This window comes from Moschus berezovskii, chromosome X (genome assembly GCF_049115385.1).
Source record: "Moschus berezovskii isolate FMDL1 chromosome X, NW_MosBer_1.0, whole genome shotgun sequence".
Classification (NCBI taxonomy): Eukaryota; Metazoa; Chordata; class Mammalia; order Artiodactyla; family Moschidae; genus Moschus; species Moschus berezovskii.
In genome coordinates, this window is record NC_142488.1 from 18,281,802 (window position 1) to 18,309,119 (window position 27,318).

Sequence of the window (27,318 nt, forward strand, 5' to 3'; positions counted from 1 at the left end):
ATGGGAAAGAGTGTCTGTCTCTGCAGAAAGGCCACTGCACCAATCATTGCTCCTTCCTCCCCATTCCCCCCTCCCCACTCAAGACTTTGAAAAAGTTAGGTCTGGAACCTACCATTTCTGCCCAAGTCCCAAAATACACATCTCACTGTTAAGTCATCCTGTAACAGAAGGACACATTACCAATAATTTATCCAACTGAAAAAAAATGAAAAGCAATTAGAAAAAAATGACATTTGAACATTTCAGAATCTCATTCTTGATTTTAGGGGAGTTTTTATACGGGTCTCTAGAAGTCAGTGAGTCTCATACAGGTCAGCACTTTTTAACCTCAGCCATTGGGCGCAGGAATCGCCTTGTGTTAAAAGGCACATTCTGATTCACTGGGTCTGGGGTGGGCCCAAGAGTCTGTATTTCTAGCAAGCTCCCAGGGAAGCTGATGCTGCAGGTCTACAAACCATACTCTGAGCAGTGAGGTCATAGATGATGCTCAGTGAACTGGACCTTGAAAGATGCTTTCTCTTTGGAGGTGAGAATCAGACCTGGAGCCGCAGATCTAAATGCACTGAAAATTGGCAATAAGAGCTTGCTTTTTACACTGCTCCTTCCTAGAAAGTAGGAGGGCAGTTATTAGGCACACTCAACCCCTATGAGCATGATTCTAGTCTCACACACAGCCCTAACGGGGTCTAAGGTGCTGCTGGATTGATTTTTTTCAGGCTAAGTCGCACAGGCAGAGTTTGCATGAGGTGTCTCTGGTCAACGCACAGACCAGACAGGACCCTCCCACCTGGCTTGGGTCGATATGCTTTAAGGTAACTGTCACATTTCTTGTCAAGTTCTTGACTGTCAGGTTCGCGACGCTTGAGGAAATGACATAGCTGATCAGAGAGAGGTTCTCCAAGGCAGGGTCCTAGCACATGAAAGAATCAACAAGATGGCAAGAGAAAATGAAATGTTATCAGACAATTTTTTTAATTTTTTTAGACAATTTTACAGTTAGAAGGGACCCTAAGGACTATTTAGTCAACATTGTTTATTTTACTACCTAGGTCAGGAATTCAGGGATAGAGAGTAAAGTGACTTCCTCAAGGACCATAATGAGAAGCAGAGCTTGTTCCACTATAGTATGCTCTAAAAACTGAGTTAAATTTCACAGATTGACACGAGACCCTCATGAATCTTAAAGGAAACATAACATTAAGCCATTTAAACTGTGTGTTCCTGAGCAAGTTACCTAACCTCTCTATGCCTCTATGTCCTCATCTGTAAAATGGGGATAATAGTTTAATAGTTTCTCCCTCACGGAGTTGTTGAGAGGATTAGAGTTAACATTTCTAAGTGTTTATGATACTGCACAGCAATTGATAAATACTTTGTGTTGGTTATTGTTATTTATCCTCAACAGCATCATTAGGTCCTGTTTAAAAATAAACTACAGCTTTTCAGCAATCCATCTGACTTATAGTAGACTTAAGAATGGGCTTCCCAGGTGGCACTAGTGATAAAGAAGCTGCCTGCCAATGCAGAAGACATAAGAGATGTAGGTTTGACCCCTGGGTCGGGAAGATCCCCTGGAGGAGGGCATGGCAACCCACTCCAGTATTCTTGCCTGGAGAATCCCATGGCAGAGCACCCTGGCAGGCAACTGCCCACAGAGTTGCACAGAGTCAGACACAACTGAAAGGACTTAGCACGCATGCCGGCTTAAGAATATTGGAGGATTATAAGAAATAAAACTCCTCCAGCCTCTCCAGAATCTAAACCAAGAGCAATCAGAGGCAACTTTACCTGAAACAGGGCAGGAGTTTCAAAAAAGTTGAACTGCACCCTGGAAGCCAGCTCCACAGCATCAGCTGGTAAATGACTCATCAATGATGAAGGCAAAGTAATAATGCCAATACTGTTCTCAGGAGCCTGAGCTTCCAGAGAAACCTGAAAATGAAGTAAAAGATTATAAAAATGTCTGGGGCTCAGAGGGAAAACACAACAAATAATTAAGATGGAGGGTCCTGAAAAGGCATTTATTTGTGTCTCTATGTACAATTGGTTCTGGTTTCTCTGATTACTATGGAATTAGAGGCTGTGTAGGGAGGTGTGATAGGAGATGAGGCCTTGGAGCAGGAGAGAAAACAGTTTATGGATAAAGGATACACAGAAACAATCAGAAAGTGCAGGATATTATATGTCAATTATATCTCAGTAAAGCTGGGGGAAAAAATAAAGTTCAGGATAACTGCAGAGCCCAGGGAGACGACAGTAGCAAATATACCAACTTAGTGACCTGTTAGGCAAAGTCACTGGAGAACCACATGCACGAAATTTGTAAAGGGAAGACCACAAAAATGAAGTCAAAAGGCAAGACTTGGTTTTACTCGCATGTTTTCAGCAGCCCCACTTACCCATCCCTCTAATAGGTGGATAGAAAACACTAGAAGCAGGATTGATATTCAGCGCCACTATTTCAATAAGTTAAAATATTGAAATGGGTTGAAAAGTAGGGACACATTTGGTGTCCCTGCTCTCTCCCAACCGCCTAGAACCCACTGGACACCTCCCCCACTTCCCCCCAAACTACTACAATCCAGTTGCTAAAGGGTTAATGCTGGGCGCATTGAGGACCTCTGAGATCTTGCTCCAGCCAATGTCCTTCTTTTGATTCTGTGATGCCTCAGTGTTCTAGATGCTAAATATTTTGAATATCACCCATGAGTATAAACAGTAATGGCCTTAATCATGAAGTACATAAGGACTATAATCATATAAAAGAAAAGGTTTTTTCTACAATAAATTAGGATGTACCTGAAGATTTGCAGGGTCTTGGGCAGCAAAAGTAGTTGTGTCAAAATTACTGGCATTCACTCTGATCACGGCCAGAGCCAAAGAAGGGGAGGTCAGACTTATGATCTTGGTTGAAAAATTCAGCTGTAAGCCAATGTCATCCACTACTTTTAGCAATCTGTAAAGAGAAGTAGCAGTTCAAATTCAGCACTCCGACAGAATTGTTTTCCCCAGTGTAAGCAGAATACAGAAAAGCAACTTAACAAGTCATTATGAACCTCATAAGTGGGAGAAAAATACTTGGGTATAATTAATCATCCAGAAGCATCATTATTATTAGAAGATCCCCTCTCATGACCATATCAGTGTGCTAAGTCATACCTTTGGGCCAAAGGGGCCAGCAAGGTGGGCGGAGAATGAAGGAGTCGGCTGACTTGGTTTATCATTTGTCCTGCGAGGTTAGGCTCCAAGCTGCCTAAGGACAGAGCCCGCTCCATCCGGGACACTTGGTTCTCAAGATCAGAAACACTGATGCTGCTGGTGTGAACAATTTCTGTAACAAGAGAACCAAATCACTTTATGAACATATAATGGAAAAATCACTCATAAAGAAACACACATAGACTCTGTGACCTGGAAAACCCAACCCTAGGTATTTGCCCCAGGGAAAGGAAAACATGTTCATAAATGTTATAGTAGGCTCTTACCAACAGTGTAGGAGGGTTCCCTTTTCTCCACATCCTCTCCAGAATTTATTATTTATAGACTTCTTGATGATGGCCATTCTGACTGGTGTGAGGTGATACCTCACTATAGTTTTGATTTGCATTTCCATAATAATTAGCAATGATGAGCATTTTTTCAAGTGCCTACTGGCTATCTGTATGTCTCCTAACAAAGAAGTTGCTTAATTCCACCACCTAACATCTTATTTCTTATTTTGCATATTCCCTTCTAATCTTTTTCCACACAATAAAACACTATTATAAACATGATGTGCAAACTAAATATTTACTTTTGCGTTATTTTCACTTTACTCAAGACTTAAAAAATGCCCCAAGTTTCTGTCTAGCTGTTTATGCACAGCTGCACAATAGACATGCTATTGAGGTGGCATATCCTATTTCATCATTCCTCTCTTGTGGAATTCAAAAAAAGTCTCAAGCCATTTGCTAGAGGCTCCAGATCTCCTGGACAGGCTTGTCTGAGGCAGAGGTGGCGAGAACACAACAGCTCCAGTCTCATGTCTCCAAGACTTTCACTTTGCTTCGCCCTCCAAATTCTAGAGGAAGACCAGCTATATCTTATTCACTGGACTTAAACTCCAGAGATTATGCAGAATTCTCTCTGCTTCCTTCCCTCTTCCCTTTATCCTTTCACTCTCAAGCGTACTCTGGGTCTGGGAGCCTGGTGCGGTTTCTGTGGCATTCTCACATTCACCATTATTCCAAACCTATGTGGTTAGTGTGGTTATTTCCCTCTTGAGGTAGACCAGCCTCAGTCAGGAGGAGCTAAAAGGCTTATTCCAAATCCCACCACCTGTGAGGGCCTAGGCAGACTTGCCCTGAGGTCTTCTGAATGGTCTTCCCCTTCTCACTGCTACTATGGCTCATTGCCAGCTCTGGCATTCTGTGCCATTTCAAGAACATCAATTTTTTTCTTTTGTTTTCTGTCTAAATGGAGTTCCTGCTTTTAATGGTTCAAAACTGGTCTCTTCAGAGTGTTGAAAACAGTGACCCAATCACCTTTTGCAGGAGAAAGAAACCTGTAAAATAACTCATCTGGATAAAATGAGATCTGTATTTGCCTCAGAGCTATTTATCTTGGCCAAACAATCAATCTCAACTGGATCCATGTTCTACGAATGCCCAAAGGAAAGCTCTCAAAATCAAGCAGACATCATAAAAAGAAAGGCTTAATGTGGTCTCACTGCAGATATCATGATTTGGCAGGCTGGCAGCTGGGTTTCAGGTGGCTTGAATGACAAAAACATGGGAGCAGCGTGGCTTGTCGTATTTACCTGTCTTGTCAAGAGGTATGCCAGTCGTGTCGACCTTCACAGGGGCAGACGTGGTGGGAGAAGGGGCTGAGGACTTCCCAGGGGGCAGGGTGAGGGGAAGATCAGGTGGAGGCTTAGAGGAAGAGACAGTTCCAGATGGCAGGGGCATATCAATGGCTGGGCTGGAAGTTATGGGAGCTGAAGGCTGGGGAGAAGGTAGGGGAATCACCCCTGCTGGAGAGTGAGGGCTCTGGGTTACAAGTGGATGAGCTAGAGGCTCAGCAAAAGAGAAGGCACTAGAGATCTGGGACACAACGGTGGCCTGAGGAGCAACTGGGAAGGCATTGCCGGAAGAAGAGAATGGAGGGCCGTGTGGATGACGAGCGAGACACACAACGGGATCCTGCAGGTCACTAAAGGCAAGAATCAGAGAGATGCATATGAGATACAAACAAGCTACAGAGGCTAAGCTCTTCTTGTGGCAACCATGTGACACCACCAAGGTGACATGGCTCCATGGGGGACTTGCCTTTGAATACCCTCTGTGTACCTGCCACTGGTCTCCTGCCCCTGCCCACTTCCACCACCTTCTCCCCAGGAGAGGAATTAGCCAGGAGGGATGCTCTTTTTTGAATTCACAGTTCTGCTTCACTTGTTCACTGCTGCTCCCTGATTCTATACCTTATCACTTTTCAGTCAGTTAAGAAGAGCATGTACCACTGCCAGGTACTTCTTGGGAAGGGAGCTGTTGAGTGTCCGGCAATCAAACTGGTGGTTTCCATATACTAGGAGTCTGTCTTTGGTGGGCTTTTTAGATTTCACAAAATTTATTCTTAAAAAAAAAAAAAAGGAATCACAGGCCCAAACTGTTTCAAACATACTTAAAATATTTCTAAAATTGGAATCAAACACCAAAATATAATTTTCTTTTAATATTCAAATCCACACTGACAAAACTGGCTCATCATTTTTAAGACAACTGATTTGACTTAGAAACTAAAGCATACCCATTTCCAAACTATGTGTGTCGATCCATAATAGATAAACTAACTCAATAACTCTTGTGTCAACTCAGTATTAACACTGAGCTCAAAGGTAAGGAGTAAACTGAAAAGCAGCTCTAAATTAGTCAGTAACAATAAAACGTTCTTCAATTTTTTCTTACACTTTTTACAATCAAAGTACATAATTCTGTTAATTACAATCTTATGCATATTGATCAATAGAAAAATATATAAAAATACTTATTATTGATTTGTACAACGGAGTTTTTAATTTCAGCAAATTCTTATACTGGTCTTGGTGGTTCACAAATAAGCTTTTCCTTTCCAAGAAACTTCAAATTTAGATCATTCACATGCATTGGTGACACTGGCTGGGAAAGGTAAATCACACAGCCATTTTTTTCTTCAACTTACTGAATTCTGTTTCAAGAAAATCTTGAGTTGGAATTAACAATACACAATTTTCTGTGAAACTGATGAGCATAGACATCTGCCAGAATCAATTTTATGCTGCATAGCCTGCCAAAGTACTAACTAGCACACAGTACCTGATGAAGAAATGTTGCTGAATGAAAAAAACGAATCAAGCTGGGGCCAAAGGGGTGGTCCCAGAGTTGGTGATGGTCAGGGAGGCCTGGCGTGCTGTGATTCATGGGGTCACAAAGAGTCAGACACGACTGAGCGACTGAACTGAACTGAACTGAACACCCTCAATGTTACTTTGGCCCAGTGGTTCCCAATCTTGGCTGTGCCTGAGAATTACCCAGAGGACCTTTTAAAAATTAGAGGTTTCTGTGGCCTTCTCCTCAGTGTCTGATTCAGTTGGTCCTGAGGTGACGGTGAAGTCTCCTCATTGGATCCTAATGCTTTCAGAAATTCCATCTCCCAAGTGGGGCTCAACCCTCCACCTTGATGGGGTATATTAAGTTTAAAACTCAAGTACTCTTTACCTTTTATTACATAAAATGCTACATATCCTTAACAAAATTTTTTTAGCTACTCCTAGGGGCTTAATGTTTCAATATATCCCAGAAATTTGGCCCACAAAGGGCAGACAGGCTACACTTAGCCTTTTATTCCCATATGAGAAGTTTCATATTGAAAAATCCATGTCCTTCTTCAAAAAATACAATTTTTATCTGATTGTAGAAAAGTATACAAAATGCTGCAAAGAAAAAAAAAAGTAAACAAGAAAATGACCATCCAGCAGGCAGGCCAATCACTGGGAACTCTTGTGAGCATTTTCATTCATTCAATTCCTGTTTTTTTCCATGTATATTTTCATACACTTTTGATCACACCATCTATGACTTTCGGGATCATCCATTATTTTGAAGAATCCATCTCCCTCCTTACCTCCACTGAGGTAGAAGTTAAGGTAATGATTTGCAACTTCAGTTGCCCATTAGAATCACCAGGAAAGTTTTTAAAACTCTTAATCCCTAGGCTATGCCCCAGACTCATTTAACCAGAATTACTGAGGGTGGAGACTAGAAATCACAATTTTAAAACATTTTTAATTTGAACTAATTGTAGGCTTACAGAAACACCGCAAAAATAACACAGAGATTCATACACTCCTCATCCAGCTTCCCCCAATGTTAACATCTAACATCTGTTCAGTCAGTTCAGTTCAGTCGCTCAGTTGTGTCTGTAGTTTAACCCAAATAGCTACCAAAATTTAGCATATGACAAAGGTGACATCTCAGATCACTGAGGAAAGGGTGGACTTTTTAATAAATGGTGCTGGATAGACATTTGGAAGATTAAATTACACCCATGCCTGCCACCAAATAAGAATAAATTCCAAGTGGATCTAATGTAGAAAAAAAATCATACAAGTACTAGGAAAACACAAAGATGAATCCCTCTATAACTGCTGCTGCTGCTGCGTCACTTCAGTCGTGTCCGACTCTGTGTGACCCCATAGACGGAAGCCCACCAGGCTCCCCCATCCCTGGGATTCTCCAGGCAAGAACACTGGAGTGGGTTGCCATTTCCTTCTCCAATCCCTCTATAACTAGGTGTAGGAAAAAGCTTTCTAATAATGCCTCCAAATCCACAAGCAATAAAATAAAAGACTGATAAAATTTAAGTACATTTAAAATTTTTATTTGCATAACAAAAACATCATAAACAAAGTCAGAAGATAACTGACAAACTGGGAGAAAACATTTGCAACATATACCACAGACAAAGGTCTACTATCCACAATATATAAAGTTCTCTTAAAAACTGATTAAATATCTAGTGGGAAAAATAAATGAACATACAATTCACAAGAAATGACACAAAAATGGCCCCAAATATATGAAAAATATGTCCAAACAGTTTTAATAAGAGAAGTACAAATAACACTAAGATACTATTCCTCATATACCACACTGGAAAATTTTGTAAATATGAGGACACATTCAGCTGGTGAGGCTGGGAAGGCAGAATAATTCGGGTGATTCTAATGTGCAACCAAGATCGCAAATCATTGATTTAAGGCAACAGAAACTTCATACAAAAGAAAACTGCATTTTTTCCTAAAATCAAAAACCCTTCTTCACCATCAAAATTTCAAAATTCCTTAGCGAGCATGGTGATTAAGTTATCATTATTATTAGGAAAAGGGTCAGTGTATTTGCTACATACCACTGCAGTTTCTTTACCTCCTCCAGGGAGGAAGGGCAGGGGGTCCTGGCAGAACAGCAGCACTGTTCTGGAGGAGACAAAAGGAAAAGAATGAAAACGCAAGGTCAAGAACAAGGCAAGAGAGAAGCTCAGATTCTTTAAGTATTACGGTTCTTACACTGATGGCATTTTAAAGAACTTAAGTCTAAAACAGATGATAAAATAAATTGGATTCCATTATATTGACAATTATATATAAATAGTAAGTGCTCAAAATATTTAATGAATGAATAATATGGGATTGTATGCAGTATCAATTGCTCTTCAGCAACTCCTAAGAGAAATTCAGAAGTAAATATATCCCAGCAGCAATCAAACGAGCACTCCAAATAGAATTCTCCATCTCAATAGGGTTGTTTTATTCTGATTTCCAAAACAGTATACTAAAACTTTACTGAGAAAGCAGCAAAAAGCACCTTTTAGAGCTCCCTAACAACTGCCCAACGACAAGAGACTCAAAACAGAAAGTTTTAACATATGTAAATGTATTAATTATATTTTCGATTTAAAAAAGATTATAGCAAAGTCATGTGAAAATGAACACAGCCATAAAGATAGAGACAACTTACCCATCGGTCGAATCTTTACTGTTTGGAAAGCAACCATCACAGCACATATGTTCATTGTCTTATTCAATTTTATGGTGAATGTACAATTTACTGTGCTGTAAAGAGAAATATATATAACCAGAGCGTTACTCAACTGGAAACCTACCTATATATTTGTAGCTGTTCTTTCAAACAGTGGGGAAAGGAGACACTGACACTGTTAACTTGCAATGTCACCCCAATAAGCTTGTAAACACCCACCTACCATGGGTGGAACTTTACCCCAAAGATTTCCTACAACAGAGCATTTAGAGAGGTTTACATTCACAGAGACTGCAAACCAGAGACCCTCTGACCATACAGAGCTGCTGATTCCTTTTGCCCACCTGCATAATGAACATGCGGGGATGGAAACCTGGTTATGAAGTCAAGTATCCTGACACCTAGAGTCTGAGCGGTGGCTGCTTGCCTGGTTGGGTTTTCAACATGAAAGCCCTTTGACATCCCAGCCTAGGTGAATATCAAGGTCTCTTAAATACAAAACCACTCTGGCAGTTCCATTTAGATCATTAGATAACTAGGAATTTAAGACACTCTGTTCCTTTTTTCACTTTTGTCTTGGTTTCAGTTCAGTTCAGTCATTCAGTCGTGTCTGACTTTGTGACCCCATGAACTGCAGCACGCCGAACAAAATATTAATGTTGCAAATAATGAGAAGTGAAATAACTAAATACATATGGTGGGTAGGGATCCAATTTACAGCTTCACGGGAAACTTGTCATTATTTGTACCAGTAAATCATTCAGTTCAGTTCAGTCGCTCAGTTGTATCCGACTCTGCGACCCCATGAATCGCAGCACGCTAGGCCTCCCTGTCCGTCACCAACTCCCAGAGTTCAGTCAAACTCATGTTCATTGAGTCAGTGATGCCATCCAGCCATCTCATTCTCTGTCTTCCCCTTTCCTCCTGCTCCCAGCATTAGGGTCTTTTCCAATGAGTCAACTCTTCGCATGAGGTGGCCAAAGTGAATAATTAGATGAGTAGAAACTGTTATTTTCTAGGACTTTTACAAGAATGGAATGCTCAAGATTCAGGTGGTCAGACTACTGACCTAAAAGCTGTTCTTGTTGGCTTATGCAGCTAGGACAGCCAGTGAACATCATTTCAAATGATAATTTTTGTGCAACCTCAAATAGCTGTCAGGCAATCTGTGATTTAACCTTGCATGCACTTTTAAATTTCTTATTCTTTCCGATCTTTTCCTTCCTCCTCTCTCCTTTCCCCAAGCTCCATAATTTTTTCAAAGTTGAAATGACTGTCTCGTTTTTTAAATATATATTTTTATCTATTTATGTGGCTGTGCTGAGTCTTAGTTGTGGCATTCAGAATCTTCGATCTTCGTTGCAGCACGTGGGATCTATTAGTTCTCTGACTAATTAGATTACCAGGGATCTAATAGTTCCCTGACCAGGGATTGAACCCAGGCCCCCTGCATTGGGAGCACGTAGTCTTAGCTATTGGACCACCAGGGAAGTCCCACACCAAGCTCCATATTATGTACCTTCTTCTCTGTGTGGCCTTCACCCTGACTGGACCACTGGGAGCCATTTGTTTGTCCTATTGGTGGCCTGTGGGGCTAAGGGTGGTGATGAGCCTCAGCTTCATAGTACCAGAGGTAAATGGTTCAACATCTCCCACACCCCTCTGAGCTTCATAAAGAAATGAGAAGATGGATGTGACTGTGATATGTGTTTGGAAAAATAAAAAATTATATATCCAAACTATCACTAATGTGTATTTATTCTAGAGGAATGCCTTTGAATTTGCACCCTAAGACTCCTCATACTTTATTTCTCATGAGTAGAGAAATAATGCGGAGAAGGCAATGGCAAGCCACTCCAGTACTCTTGCCTAGAAAATCCCATGGATGGAGGAGCCTGGTGGGCTGCAGTCCGTGGGGTCGCTATGGGTCGGACACGACTGAGCGACTTCACTTTCACTTTTCACTTTCACACATTGGAGAAGGAAATGGCAACCCACTCCAGTGTTCTTGCCTGGAGAATCCCAGGGACGGGGGAGCCTGGTGGGCTTCCGTCTATGGGGTCACACAGAGTCGGACACGACTGAAGTGACTTAGCAGCAGCAGCAGCAGAGAAATAATGATCTTTATATAAAAAAGGTATGAAAAATGACTGACCTTTGGGACTCTGCTGTAGCACACTCTATAAAATAAGTCTGAAACAAAAGAAAAAATGTATTAACGTTAGTTTGACAATTGAAAATATCAGGCAAGATGACCCAGGATTTATCACAGCATCACAGAATCTTAGAACCACAACAACTCCTAGGAATGATCTAATTCTCATTCCTACCAGATTAATGACATATGATCAAAGCTATTCAGGCTCTACTTGGATACCTCTAGGGTCAGGGAACTCTCTACCACACAAGGGAGCACATTCTCCTGAAGCCCTGGTTTTAAGAAACCTGGTTTTACTTAAAAGGAAAATCTACCCCCGTGTAACATCCATCCATTGAGCCTAATTTTGATTTTTGGAACAATGGAACTTGCCCACTCATTCTTTTACACAGCAGATTTGGGGGTAATTTGAATACCTATCTCCTCAGAAATACACAACTCCATGCTCTCCCCCAAATAATAACAATAATTATAAACAAGTACAGGATGTACTATTATTACCTCACTTAAGGTTTGCAGAGTTTTGTTGAGTTCTGATCGTCTGTTAATAAAATGAGGAATTGACATGAAGGAGATTGCTGATGATGTTAAGTTCAAAACAAGTTAGATTTTTAGCAATTACATGAAGCATATGGTATTTATTGCTTGCAGTGCTCACTCTGAAGAAATACTGGGTACAGTAAGAGATTCCTACGTGGGAAAATTAATTAATATGACAAGGGAAACAAACCAGATAGACGCTGTATCGGTTTCAGCCAATGGCAAGATATAAATTATGGTTAAACAATCTTATTACTTATTATGCTACTGCAACCCCCAGCAGCTGCCTCTGACAAAGGGCCAGAGGAAGTGCTGGCCCGAGGCAAAACTTCTGAGACTGGCTAGTCACTCACCCTGGGGGCCCTCTGTCTCTGATTTTTCTTCCTTCTCTCCAACTGACACCCTCCTCCACTCTCCAGCACTCTCCAGTCACGGTCCCCACACTCCACAGCCTCAGACTGCCCTGCCACTTTATTTTTTACCCCATAAATGCCCCAAGTTGCTGGCCTTGGAGAGGTAGATCTGAGACTTGTTCTCTTCATGTGGCTACGTTGGGAATAAACCCTCTCTTTGCTGCAAGTCTTGGATTCTCAGTTTTTTAGCTTGTTGCACACTGGGCAAAACGAATCTGGTTTAGTGAAGATCTTACATAATTCAGTAGCATCAAAGAGAACATCCTCATGGGGATATTAGTTGATAACAGGTTACTATGGTTAGTTTGTGAAGAACTCAAGGACCAATTCTTCGTACCTCTGGGTCTGTCTCTATCCTATTTTTGGTTTCCAAAAGTAAAGATAGCTCAACAAGTATCTTTCCAGAGTTGATGTCTTAGGTTTTAAATCAAACTGCAAGATTACTCACTTCAATTCCCTTAGAGACAGGATTCCAGTTAACGTGCCATTAGCCATAACTTGATTCTGTTAGAAGTACAAAATCATTAAGAATATAAAATCATTGTTTTGTTTCATAACACTTTCTAACAAGACACCGTTCTTTAGTTTTGTTGGGCACCCAAAGACCTACACCCCAAAGACTGTGACTCCTAACTACATGGAATATTGTCTAGCAAAAGAGTGAATACAGATTGGTGAGTCAGTCTTTGTTTTTATGTTTTCTTTAAAAAATACTCTGAATCAGCAAGTCTGACGTGCTAATTTCTATCTTTTGTTATTTCAAGAATTACCCCAAAAGAACACTATTAAAACTCTGTGTGAATGTAAAAAGGGACACTTGGTAGCAACCATCACTGCATTTCTAGCACCTAGCTCACTGCCTGGCACATAGTAGGTGCTCAGGAAATATTCACAGTATTAACAAACCATATTTGGCTGGGCTCTTCTGAACCAATCTGAGCTTCTGAACCAGGTGGTTCAGATGGTAATGAATCTTCCTGCAATGCAGGAGACCCCAGTTCGATTCCTGGGTGGGGAAGATCTCTTGGAGAGGAAATGGCAATCCACTCCAGTATTCTTGCCTGGGAAGTTCCATGGACAGAGGATCCTGGGGGGCTACCCTCCATGGGGTCCCACAGAGTCAGACAGGACTGAGTGACTAATACTTTCACTTTTCACTTTCTGAACCAATCTAGGTTATGGCAAGGCTGATATTACTTGTCTGAGTCCCAGATGGGAGTGAACAGGATCAGACTGAGACTATTTTTAGATTCAGTGTATTTCCTATTGCTAGGAGTTTCTAATATAATTTAAAATTCTGACTGGCAATAGAACTACATCATATAAACACTCATATTCAGCAGCAAACCCAGTGAAAACTAAAACATAATTTTTAACAAAACTCTATGATTATCATGAAATCAAGCCCTCTCGACAAAGCTAGTGTTTCAACAATACATACTTTATTTAAATTTGGTCATAAAAGTAAATATGCAAAATATCAGAAATAATTTGAACCTTAAATCTTTGAATATCTGAGAATTCACTTTTTAAATTGCAATTAAAAAATCTTTAAAACCTACCTGGGTAATATTGCTTTCTTCGTCATATTGAAACATGATCTCACCTCTAAAAAAGGCTAAAAATAAAATTTCAAAAAGAAATCTGAGACTTGCATCCTTAGAGTTTGAGGATTAATATGACACAGAAAAAGGTCATCACATTACTTTATAACAAAGTCTTTGTTATTCACATTTACTCACTTTTCTGTCACAAAGTTATTCAATGATTATCGATCAGTACAATTTTCAGAAAATATCAACTCTACATTTTATGTGGCAATGCAGAAAAAGAAAAAGCTTATCTGTTTGTCAAGAAATTTTATCCCTACATGTTTCTCATCAAGACTATTTTCTGTCAAGATGTTAACTAGGGGAACTGTGGCTCTAATGCTGAAAATCTTTTCAAGCTGTTATAGTTGCAGTTATAGGAGATAGGGAAGGGAGATAAAAAGTATTTCTCAGCAGTTAAGCTACCTTATGGAAGTCTATTTATTCCTTGCCATTTGGAGTTTTTGTTGTTGTTTTAAAATGCAGTTACCAAACGCACTATCTTTCCTAGGGACACAGCTGAAAGTTTGCTTTGAAACCTGAATAGAATGCAGAGCAAATCCTTTCTTCAGTTGAACAACTTGTGACTTTCATCCCAGAAACGCCAGAAAACTCTGTTCTGGAAACACCTGCTTTGAGAAATACTGAACTCAATTTCAGAACTCAAAGCATTTCCTGCTGGGTATACTCGGAGGGGCTTTGGCTCCACGTGGAAACTAATAAAACAGAGACTCCTTAACAGAAGTACACTGTGTGCACTTCATAATCTACAGAAACAAAAAACTGGCCTCTTGAGCAGAAAGGCAAGGATATCATATAAACTAGAGCAGGGCTCAACCAACTTTTCTGTAAGAGATCAGAAAATAAATATTTGAAGTTTTTGTGGGCTATATGTTCTCTGTTGAAACTATACAACTTCGTGGTTATAGTGTAAGAGCAGCCATAGTCAGTATATAAATGAATGGCATGGCTGTGTTCCATTGAAACTTGATTTGCAAAAACATGTGACAGGCTATTATTTGAACTACGTGCAGTAGTTTGCCAACTCCTGAGCTAGAAGGTGGAAGGCCTCCCAATCTCATCTTTCATTGCACTCCAAAATACAACTGATTCCCATAGCCAAGGACCCAGCAGTTCACTTCCACTTAAAATGGCTGACAATGCCATTAGACCAGTAAACATGATTTACCTTTTCCAGCCACCTTTCTACTGAGAACCCCAAGCTCTGTATATTGATACTGAAATTTAAATTAATACACTATATAATTATTAAAAGCAAAGATAATCAGTTGCTGTTGTTTAGTTGCTCAGTCCGACTCTTGTGACCCCCATGGACTGTAGCCCACCAGACTCCTCTGTCCACAGGATTTCCCAGGCAAGAATACTGGAGCAAGTTGCCATTTTCTTCTTCAGGGGATCTTTCTGACCCAGGGATCGAACTCAAATCTCCTGCATTGGCAGGCTGTTTCTTCACCACTGAGCCACCAGGGAAGCCCAAAAATAATTTATAAATGCATAGAATTGCTTGTCCATTTTTGCTAAAATCTTAGCTTTTAAAAACTTATTTAGCAACTGTATGTGTGCTGACACACAATTTTTCTCCCTTGCCTCTCCGTTCTCCAAGTTCATCCTTCAGTCTTATTCAGCACACGTTCAGTTTCATGAATGTGCTGGGCGTACAATGGTAGCAGAACAGCCAGGAAGCCACTACCTTTTGACCCTCAGCCTGACTCTACCTGGTCAGATCCCAGTTTTCTCACCAGCCTCCATTTCCCTTAATAAATCCAGATTGGAATCTGTAAGAAGTGAAGGTTTCTGGCAGGATATTGTGGAATTTCTGGTGCCAAAAGAGTTGCTCCCCTGAAAAGGTTGTTTTCACCAGACACTAAAACAAATGGTCAATTCAGTAGCTTAACTGGGGAAAACATTACTCCAACCAGCTTCCTGGCATCTGTTATTCAAGATGACCAGAGTTTTTTTTTTTAACTAAATGTTCAACTTTCAAACAGTTATCAAACATCATGTAGACATAACATTAAGCTAGACATTAGTCACCAGTCTAAAACATAAATGAAGCATGAAAATAATGAAATTATGGAGTATCCAGTGAAGAGACGGTAAGAGGGGAGGGAGGTGAGAAGGAGAGAAGAGAGTTACATAATATATGAAAGTGAAATGTATCCAACACGTTTTTTTTTCTTTAATCAAAGTCAGCTAATATTTTCCTGCTATATTCAACCTGGAGAATACTACTAGCAGAAAGCTCACGTAAGTAAACCTTCAGTTCAGTTCAGTTCAGTCGCTCAGTCGTGTCCGACTCTTTGCGACCCCATGAATCACAGCACGCCAGGCCTCCCTGTCCATCACCAACTCCCGGAGTTCACTCAAACTCATGTCCATCGAGTCAGTGATGCCATCTAGCCATCTCATTCTCTGTCGTCCTCTTCTCCTCCTGCCCCCAATCCTTCCCAGCATCAGAGTCGTCTCACATTCACACAAATAGAAAGTGTTTGTGGAACATTCTTTCAGTGGAAAGTTTGCTTGTTTTCTCAACTATCCAACCTTAACTTTTGTTACTTGAAATTGTTTCCCATGTTTTTCAACCAAAGTATTAAACTGTTAAAAGGAACAGAATAAAATGAAAGCATTCCTATAATTATTGGCTTTTTTTATATCATCGGACCCACACTAAAACTTTTAACATTATAAAATACTCTGTTACCTTCCTCTTCTCTCTTCCCATGTTCCAGTTCTGACCTGTCACACCATGTTTTTCTGTTTTTCACATCTGCTTTCATTGGTTTTAATAAGGAAGGGAGGCCAGAGAGCCAAACCAACGTGAGAAAAGTGGTTGCTTCACTCCTTCTGGCCCATGGCAGAAGGGAAAATATTCCCATTTCAAAAATAGCATGTTCTCAAGAGGTTTCCATTTTAATTTTTAAAAACAGTGGACAGTCTTAGTTCATTTCAGTTCAGTTCAGTCGCTCAGTCGTGTCCGACTCTTCGCGACCCCATGAATCACAGCACGCCAGGCCTCCCTGTCCATCACCAACTCCCGGAGTTCACTCAATCTCATGTCCATCGAGTCGGTGATGCCATCCAGCCATCTCATGCTCTGTCGTCCCCGTCTCCTCCCACCCCTAATCCTTCCCAGCATCAGACTCTTTTCTAGTGAGTCAACTCAACGCATGAGGTGGCCAAAGTATTGGAGTTTCAGCTTTAGCATCAGTCCTTTCAATGAACACCCAGGACTGATCTCCTTTAGAATGGACTGGTTGGATCTCCTTGCAGTCCAAGGGACTCTCAAGAGTCTTCTCCAGCACCACATTTCAAAAGCATCAATTCTTCGGCGATCAGCTTTCTTCACAGTCCAACTCTCACATCCATACATGACCACAGGAAAAACCACTGCCTTGACTAGATGGACCTTTGTTGGCAAAGTAATGTCTCTGCTTTTTAATATGCTATCTAGGTTGGTCATAACTTTCCTTCCAAGGAGTAAGCGTCTTTTAATTTCCTGGCTGCAGTCAGTGATGGCAAAATACACTATGGGCACTCCTGGAATTAGCTTCCAATTAAACTAGGTATATGTGAGATTTTCAACATTCTAGTAGAGCAGTTTGTTTTATTTTTAGCAAAAGACAACATCCTGTTTCTAAGTTATAATACTGAAGGTCCTATGGAAAAGCTTGAGGACTTTATATACAAGAAATGGCTTTCAATAATTAAATCCATTATTAATTCTGTTCATGAATCAACTCTAAGAATATTAGCTATGGTAAAAAATATTTCATGTTCTCATATGAAAGGAGCTAACCCATTATCTCACTTTCAGTCATATCTAAAATTTGCTTTGGTTTTCATTTGAGACTCTGGGTAGCCAGGTGTGATGAAGAGATAAATCAGAGGGTCCCACATCATATACTTAACATCAGGAAAACAAACCGTTTCTCTGTGGAGCTAATTTATTTGGTCATGTGTGGTGTACACAAGAACTAACCTGAGTCATTGCAAATGGATGACAAATTGCAGGTATTTCTCTGGGGTTTGACACCTGCAAAGAAAACACAACCCAGCAGGTTAAACATGTTAACATCTGCACTTAAACACAACATTAAGAGAATTCACAAATTCAGGCATTGAACATGTACCCAAAATACTATATGTTGGATATAATTGGCTATGATTAATTCCACAAAGACTAAAGGAATGAGTTTTCATTTCTTAGTAGTTAAGCTATGGAAGTGGACTCATACCATTCTTTAGTGTGTCAGTATCTGATCCCCTACTCCTCCCGAAAATTTCTTTGTCCCATTCCCAATTAATCACTCTTCTGCCCAATAAAGAAGGAACAGCATGAATACAACTGAGTATAGAGACTTATGAAACAGCCCTTCCTTACTCATAGATCCTCTTTCCATTCCTGAGAGTCCATGAACACTCTAATGCTGGTCTTAGCTCCTTATGTAAACATATGTATTAAATAATATCAACGTGTGATATCTTTTCAAATGGGCAAAACCTGTAAAAGTCAAAAAATATTGGCTGAACATCTCCCACATTCTATAGGCTTTGGGAGGTTCCAGATACAGACCCTGCCCTCAAGGAGCTTACAATCTAGTGAGGGATACTTGCCAGTAAATAAAAAGTTATAAGTTCAGCTGCTCAGTAGTGTCTGACTCTTTGCAACCCCATGGACTGCAGCACGCCAGACTTCCCTGTCCATCACCAACTCTTGGAGCTTGCTTAAACTCATGTCCATCAAGTCAGTGATAACATCCAACCATCTCATCCTCTGTTGTCCCCTTCTCCTCCTGCCTTCAATCTTTCCCAGCATTAGGGTCTTTTCCAATGAGTCAGTTCTTCGCATCAGGGGGCCAAAGTATTGGAGTTTCAGTTTCAGCATCAGTCTTTCCAATGAATATTCAGGACTGATTTCCTTTAGGATGGACTGGTTTGATCTCCTTGCAGTCCAAGGGACTCTCAAGAGTCTTCTCCAACACCACTGTTCAAAAACATCAATTATTTGGAGCTCAGCTTTCTTTATAGTCCAACTCTCACATCCATACATGACTTCTGGAAAAACCATAGCTTTGACTAGATGGACCTTTGTTGGCAAAGTAACGTCTCTGCTTTTTAGGTTGCTGTCTAGGTTGGTCATAGCTTTTATTCCAATGAGCAAGTGTCTTTTAATTTCATGGCTGCAATCACCATCTGCAGTGATTTTGGAGCTCAAGAAAATGAAGTCTGCCACTGTTTCCATTGTTTCCCCATCTATCTGCCATGAAGTGATGGGACCAGATGCCATGATCTTAGTTTTCTGAATGTTAAGTTTTAAGCCAGCTTTTTCACTCTCCTCTTTCTCTTTCATCAAGAGGCTCTTTAGTTCTTCACTTTCTGCCATAAGGGTGGTGTCCATCTGCGTATCTGAAGTTATTGATATTTTTCCCGGCAACCTTGATTCCAGCTTGTGCTTCATCAAGCACGGCATTTCACATGATGTTATAAAAAGTTATAGTGAAGGCAAAATGGAGTGATAGCCAGTACAACAGATGACACAGGCATACAAAGGAGGCAGAGATGAGTGGGAGGAGAAATAAGCCATGTTAGAAGAAAAAACTTCACAAATATTAACCTAAGAAGTACCTTCTCCTTTGGTGAAAGGAGAGGTATACCTTTTCTTTGATTTGAAAAAAAGCTCAAAATTTACTCCACTGAGAATCTTTCCTTCATTAATTTCACCCTTTTGGCAAATTATCAAAAATCTATAACAAAAGTGAGGGACGAATGTTGATTGTGTATTAGCAGACTGCTGAGGGGAAAAGGTTGTCATATTAAGAAATATTTTGCTGTCCTTGTTAGGTCTGGTTTGGTCAGAATTATGTATGCAATATCTGGTTGCTATTTTATTTCTACTGCACTTTATGAGTGCTTAGTTCTTTCCCAAGAGAACTAGTTTGGATATAAACTAAAATTATAATTTGAGTTAGTATGTGTGATGTGGTTCCTGCCAGAATGATTTAGTTGACATTTGGTGTGTAGGCATCATATTTCAGCTAAGGGTTTTGATTCTGTGAGCAAACAATTTAGATGGTGAAAGGTACCTGACATGTAGATTTTTATACTGGTCCAGCAATGTTACCCACACCAAAATAGAAAAATTTCATTTAAAATATACTTACTTATGGATATAACTCATTGAAAACATATACTATGCAAATACTATAGAATATACAGATGGTGGGTTGTAATGGTTTATATGTTCTTTACAACCACTGGTCTATTGCTCACTAAGCTTTTCATTCTATCATCTCTCTTGTTTCTCTACATTGTTAGTAGTACCTTCATTTCCAGTGATATATGTCTTCTGCATTCATACTGAGAATTTTCTTTCCAATTGCTAGGGCTGTTATACATAATTTCCCCCAAGGATATGGCCACAGGTCAGCATTTAAATCGAGTGAGAAAACTTTGGCTGTAATGGGTTAAATAGTAAATATTTGAGGCTCCGTGTGTCTAAAATATTTTTTGTCTCTGTTGCAGCTTCTCTACTATTCACTGTGGCAGCAAAGTAGCCATAGACAATGTGTATAAACAAATGCGCATGGCAGTGTTCCAATAAAACTTTATTTACAAGCATACATGGTGGGTCATATTTGGCCCACAGGCCATAGTTTGCCAAACCCTGCTTTGAATCAATTGCAAGCCTTTGTTAAGCAAATAATGAATCCTTAATCTTATAATAGGTACTTAAAAGTACATCCCCTTTTGGATTTAAATAATTTTTGAGGTTCACTCCTCTAAGAATCTTTCCTTCATAAACTGCATACCACTGATAATCATTAGCAGCAGCCCTTCTATCTCCTATGCCTCTTAACCATGTCAGAAACACTTATGTAATTATTGCTTTTATTCGCTCATATGTTAATATAGTTTTCTGTTTGTTTCTCGTTTCTCCCCAAAGACTAGGAGATTCTAGAGAGTGGGAATTGTGTCTAATTATTATATAATAATAATTATTATTCCCTGGTGGCTCAGACAGTAAAGAATCCTCCTGCAATGCAGGAGACCTGGGTTCAATCCCTAGGTTGGGAAGATCCCCTGGAGGAGGGCATGGCAACCCACTCCAGTATTCTTGCCTGGAGAATTCCATGGACTGAGAAGCCTGGCGGGCTACAGTCTATGGGGTCGCAAAGAGTTGGACACAACTGAGCAGCTAAGCACAGCACACAACATAGTACATTATTATAAAACCCCAAACACTTAGTACAATTTAAGGTACCCAGTGCATAAATATCTATTCATTATGAACAGATTTCATTTTTAAAAGACAGGAAAAAGGTAAAAGAAAATATAAACACCCACCACTATTTGTTTAACTTTAGGTATAAAAAAAGAAAGTCTAGATATTGATAATAAGTCATACCTGATGCATTGAAGGTTTTTACTATAGTGATTTTAGTTTTTTCTGCAAAGAAGCAATTTAAACATTAGAGCAGAACTGTTACTTATTTTTTAAAAAACAATTTGCCATGAGTATCATTTCAGTGAACTGCTAAGAAAATCATACTGTTGACACCTTCAAGACACTACTGGTCATCTCAGCAGCAGGATGAATGAGCTTTACATTCAGATCACTGGCAGAGGGTAGGTCTGGATTTGGACTGCTGTTTCCCCAGTTGGATCACATCTGTTACACACCCCACTGCTTGCATAATTCTACCACAGTTTCCATGTGCTGCTGCTAGACAAATCAATATGGACTTACACTTCAGACATGCAGAACTGAGTCATTATAAGGATCTTCAGGTGATAGGTTGTAAAGAGAGGGCAATTCAGAATGAAAATTAATGTAAACAGTAAACACAAGATGGAAAATATTGCTACGATACTCTAATATTGTGAAGTATCCTGCTATTTTCTTAAGGCATTAAAATAACAATAATGTAATATTACTGACAGATAAAATTATCCTCAGAGAGGTAGAGAATATCCAACTACAGTCATACAATAAGCTCATAGCAGAACCAGGAGAGAATTGTTCAAAGTCTTGATTCACAGGCAAATATTAACATACTCTGAGGAAGCAAACCTTAGAAATACCTTCCCAACACACTCTGTAGACAGAGCCCATGGCTCGGTTTCCAGTGAAGAGAGAATCAGGCTCATAAATCCTTACTGTAAGGATGATGTAAGAGACTGTGTTCAGGGCACAGACTTGCTAAGAAGGTCTGTCTCCTAGGGTTAGTGGCAAGTTCTGAGGAAAACATCAAGGTCAGATCGTGGAGGAGCACTTAATGATGATGGTATTCTGAGTTTCAGAAATCTCATTTCTATATACGTTATTGACGAGTTTCTGTTTCAGTATGTGAAAGAGCCATGGGCAATGACTGGTGGTAATCATAAAGGCTGACAGCATTTTGCATTAAGACTCCTTTAAATATATTGCTTGCTCCAATACATTCCTTTCCAGAGTAAATAAAACACAACTGTGAAATGAACTCCTGGTTCTAGTGAAAAAAGAAAGTGCTTTTAGGGAAGAAAGTTCTTCAGACTCACAAATAAAAAATGCAAAATGGAACCTATGGAATTGAGAGGAAGATATAATAATATGACATAGTCTCAGCCCTGGGCAAAGGTACAGTTACACAGACATTCTCATCCACTGCTGGCAGGAATGTTGTTGGGTACAACTTTTCTAGAAGGTAACTGCGTAGTAGGTGTCAAGGGCCTTAAAATATTCATAATGCTGACCTAAATAAGCCCAATCCTTGAAGTGCATTCTACAGAAATCAGGGAGGAATGCAAAGATATTGGTACAAGGATATTCACTGCAACAATTTCTATTTGAAAAGTAAAAACAAATTTAGTGTTCACATATGGTACAAGATGGAATATTATCAAGTCACTAATAGTTACAGATGCTGAACAGGGGCTCTGTGACAATCTAGAAGGGTGAGAGGGAGATGGGAGGGAGGTTCAGGAGGGAGGGGACATGGGTGTACCTATGGCTGATGCATGTTGATGTTTGACAGAAAACCACAAAATTCTGTAAAGCAATTATCCTTCAATTAAAAAAATCAAAGAAGTAGCAAAAATAAATAAATAAAATCAATTGAAGCAAAAAAGCAGTAACGGATGCTGCTGCTGCTGCTAAGTCACTTCAGTCGTGTCCGACTCTGTGTGACCCCATAGACGGAAGCCCACCAGGCTCCCCCATCCCTGGGATTCTCCAGGCAAGAACACTGGAGTGGGTTGCCATTTCCTTCTCCAGTAATGGATGCTAGAAAATACTTATAGCTTAGTATGAAGTCAAAGGGCAAAATATAAAAATTTATGTCAACTATGACAATTTTGTTATACACATATACATACTATATATGTATATGTGATAGTGAATGGAAATATACCAAATTATTATCAGTAATAGTCTTAGGAAAGTAATATTAAAAATGATTATAATTTTCCTCTTTGCATTTTTCTATATTCATTTTCATGAGTTAAGATGAATTACTACTACAATCAGAAAAATAATAAATGTTATTTTAAATGGAATGCTATTGCCATAAGAGTTTGGAAGCTCAGAAGTATGGTGACACCAGAACTATATTCAGGGTCAAAGTAAAATGAGTAATAAGTCAACAGTTGGAGTCATAGGAAATGGGCAAGGAGATAACCTTTACTAACCCAGAGGAACACAGTGAGAAACTCAAGAAGCCACAGAAGACAAGTTATTATATTCAGAAATAACTTAACATTACCTGTTTTGTTCAAAGTAGATAACACACTTGAAGTAGCATCTGAAATAAAATAATAAAAATTAGCACAATTATTGGCATGATTAACAAATACATGCATCTTCATAGGTTCTTTAAACATTTCACTTTCCCTAAAAACCTGGAGAAGTTAATTAAGAGAGTTTTGCAAAAGCCAATTGACACTAGCAAATGTATTTGCTGCCCACCCCCTTACCACACTCTATCTACTCCCCAACTCCCAAAGACAATGCCTGAGAAGCATTCATTCATTTAAAAATGTGTTTCCTGAACACACGTTATGTACCTAAAACATAGCAACACTCCTATAATTACTAGGTTTAAATAAACTCATTGATGTTGCTTAATATTTTATCCCCTTTTTTCTCTATCATAATGAAAGTCCCTAAGGGATATGACACTTCTACAGTTAGTACTAACTTTAATACATAGCCCTGCAGATGCTTAATGCATTTGTACCTAATGGTATACTCTTATAAAGCAATCTTTAAGGAATTCTACTTTAAATTCGGGGATCTTGAACATGGTATTCAACTAATTTTTAAGGTAATCTCATTTTGATCTTGTTTTACTTAAAATCTACCCTACTGGTATTTCTTTAAATGAAAATCCTTCTAAATTTATTATTCTGGATGAAACTTAAAGGGGAAAAAAGATATGCATTATCATACTTTTTTAAAAAAAAACCCACATAAATGGGATCTAAAAACTATTGCCAAAGTGATTTTGAAGATGTTCTTTCACTATAAAAAAGTAATTGCACATAAAAATGATAATGTCTGGCCCTTCCCACTGGACCAAATGTGAATTTAAACCAGTTTTGATCAGCATGCATTGCATCTCTAATTGTTTAGCTCCTTAACCACCAACCACATGGTGAGATTTCATCTTAACTAAGGGACTGTGCAGTGTTGGGTTTTGACTGCAGTAAGATGGAAGCTGTCTACCCACAGAGGAAGGGAACAGAGTGTGCTGCCTTGCCCACCTCCCTCGAATTCAGCCCAATTCTTTGCTCTTTTCCTGAAGCCAGAGTGTTGGGGTTTTTTGTTTTTTTGTTTTTTTGGTATTTGATACTATTTAAAAACTGATAAAATCATCTGTAAAAGGCTGTCTTTGAACACTCTGTGCCTCTAACTCCAGGCTGAATCATATTAAAGTCACTGGATGTGCTTTTCCCATTTAAACCAGCTGTCCTGGACAGTGTGTTGGCATGGTTCAGAAAAGTAAGGAAGGCTCTCAAAATGTGATTGATAGTTCTTTCCTTCCAGAGAATAGTTGGAGTGGCAGACACTGTTCTCCCTCCATGATAAACTAGAAAGTCTAGGTTGCTCTCCAGGATTGAGGGTCTGGGGGATTTTTTGTGTTCATGTTTGTTATTTGAATAAGGAAGCTTTCAACGTCATTCATTACACATTCATTCATTATATTAAGGGTTCAATTTTTACTTGCTTTAGAAAACTTCTTACCATTTAGGCTTGTAGTTTCAACCTCTTTTATCCCAAAGAAAAAAGATAAGACAAAAGTATAATTAAATCAAAACTTAATAAGTTGGGGTAAATCTAGGTTAATTTTTTTCAAAATCTTGCCTGGAGTACCATTGGAGTAGGGGACAAAATCAACGAGAGATGATTCAGCTGCAGGAGAAAAAAAATTCCAATAAATACTTTGAAACAAATTTATTTACTGAATTTTAAGGAGTTAGAACTTTTGAGATATAATTATGAAAAGTAGACAACACGCTATCAGACCAATATCTAGTTAAATCTGTAAGTCCCATAAACACTCAGTGAATATACATTTTATCAGAAAATCACAAAGAAAGGACCTAGGAGATGAAATAAATATAACTGTTTCATTTCACAGCCAACATAAGACTCATGACTGCAGAGTCGGCTGTGACCTATAGAATATTATAGAAATAAGTTTAGGGACCACAACAAAGTATTATCAAATTTTTTTCAGCCAGACAGTTCTAGACATGTTATAATTTAATAATTTGACACATAGGTTCTACTCTGTTTATAATCACACCTGGTAATTCTACTCACAGTGAATTTAGGATTTAAAAAAACAACATTGCTATCACTCAATAGTGTACTACCTAACATAATTTCCTGGTAAGTTATTTTAAAATACGGCTGCTATTAAGGCAATCAATCAGACTGTAAATTTCCTGTGGAATAACTCCACTTACACTAAGAGGTCGGTCAATTACACACTCTTTGCATGTTTAAATATTAAAAAGATCCAATAGCTTGACCTCTCCATATACACAGGGCAAATAAACAGTTTACAACTAAAACAAGCTTTGCAGTAGGGAGCCTGACATTCAGTTGGTAAGACAACATCTGGGTGTGTCAAGGAACTTGGCTGGCCTGTCTGTTTTAGACCACTCATGCGTTGGCTGAAACACACACACCCTGTCTGTCCTACATTATTGCTTCCAAATTTTGTCATTTACTACATTTTTTTAGTTCTTTCATTTATTTATTTAACTACATTTTTAAAATTTACCAAATATATTTCTTGAGAAGCAAGGCAGTTCTTGAGCAACAACATTCAAAGTGTGAATACAGAATCCTTTATTTTGGGGGCAGAACAATATAATTGGCCAAAGCTGGGTTTTAATGAATGACTACTCATTTTTCTGAATGGTGACACCACCCAAAGAGGCCTGCAGGCACAGCTGTCTGTCCATCCCTGGATGTGTGCTGGCTTTCCCCCTTGAGCCCCAAGATTGTGCCTAGCATCCATGTATGCTTCCAAACCCCGACCTCATTCCATACAAACAGGGCTTTGCAAAGATATCACTATGATTAAGTCTAAGAAGGCTAATGAAGCACAAGAAAAATACAGTGATTCATTTTATCTTAGAAGTGTAACAACGAAGGAGGAAACTAGCTTAGTAAAAAGAGCTTGGGCTTTGGAGATTTGCCATCCTGGGTCTGAATCTTTGCCTGATGACTTAATAATAACAATCATTATTACTTGCTGAGGGTTTACTCTGTGCCGGGCACATGTGTTATCTCATTTCATTTTCACAACTTCCCTATGAAGTAAGTACTGTTATTCTCCCCTATTTATAGATGAAGAAACTGAGGCACAGTAAGGTGAAGGAACTTGTCCAAAGTCACACAGCTAGCAATGGAGATGGGAGGGTAGTGGCCAAATTCAAACCCAAGTTGTGTAGCTCCAGAGAATGAGCAAGTTTCATCCTGTCTGACCATCAGTTTCCTCATCTAGAACGTGAATATGATGATCCCTATACTGTAAGACTGGAGAAGGAAATGACAACCCACTCCAGTGTTCTTGCCTGGAGAATCCCAGGGATGGGGCAGCCTGGCGGGCTGCCGTCTATGGAGTCACACAGAGTCGGACACCACTGAAGTGGTTTAGCAGCAGCAGCATACTGTAAGACTGGAAACAGAATGAGTGTTGGAAGTCTCCTAGGCATGAAGTATGTGCATGAGCAGTAACAGTGATTACTAATTTAAGTGAATGAATTAATAACAGTAGAAACTCATTTTCATGCAACTAAGGACAGAACATGAGTTGACTCACTCCTTATACAAAAAAAAAAAAAATAGATTGTTCTGTAACAAAAGATTGTTAACATATATGTTACAGAAAGAGAGAAATACAGAAGGAGGAGTCAGAGAAACTACCTGCTGCCTCTTGAGGCAAAAGGCTATGTGAAATTAAATAAGTTACTCAACTATTACAGGCATCACTGTGTCATTAACTAAGGGATGGAGGAACCACTTTATCCCTGAGGTCCCATTACAGCCGACA

General features: G+C 39.4%; 1 protein-coding gene across 2 annotated transcripts in view; it reads right to left on the reverse strand.

The window, feature by feature from the left end:
• Positions 1-27,318, reverse strand: part of ADGRG2 (adhesion G protein-coupled receptor G2) — a 129,725-nt gene that overhangs the window by 14,793 nt on the left and 87,614 nt on the right. Inside the window, exons 6-22 of one of the 2 annotated variants that reach the window (XM_055438773.2) lie at positions 25,122-25,160; positions 24,993-25,016; positions 23,512-23,550; positions 21,177-21,218; positions 17,751-17,804; positions 13,724-13,779; positions 12,610-12,665; positions 11,710-11,749; positions 11,206-11,243; positions 9,030-9,124; positions 8,422-8,488; positions 4,799-5,190; positions 3,160-3,331; positions 2,800-2,956; positions 1,789-1,932; positions 788-910; positions 113-158 (exon numbers count right to left, since the gene is read on the reverse strand). In XM_055438773.2, coding sequence (XP_055294748.1) covers positions 113-158; positions 788-910; positions 1,789-1,932; positions 2,800-2,956; positions 3,160-3,331; positions 4,799-5,190; positions 8,422-8,488; positions 9,030-9,124; positions 11,206-11,243; positions 11,710-11,749; positions 12,610-12,665; positions 13,724-13,779; positions 17,751-17,804; positions 21,177-21,218; positions 23,512-23,550; positions 24,993-25,016; positions 25,122-25,160 — 1,584 coding nt within the window. The remainder of the gene's footprint in view (positions 1-112; positions 159-787; positions 911-1,788; positions 1,933-2,799; positions 2,957-3,159; positions 3,332-4,798; positions 5,191-8,421; positions 8,489-9,029; positions 9,125-11,205; positions 11,244-11,709; positions 11,750-12,609; positions 12,666-13,723; positions 13,780-17,750; positions 17,805-21,176; positions 21,219-23,511; positions 23,551-24,992; positions 25,017-25,121; positions 25,161-27,318) is intronic. The other variant, XM_088833629.1, reaches the window with a different exon arrangement.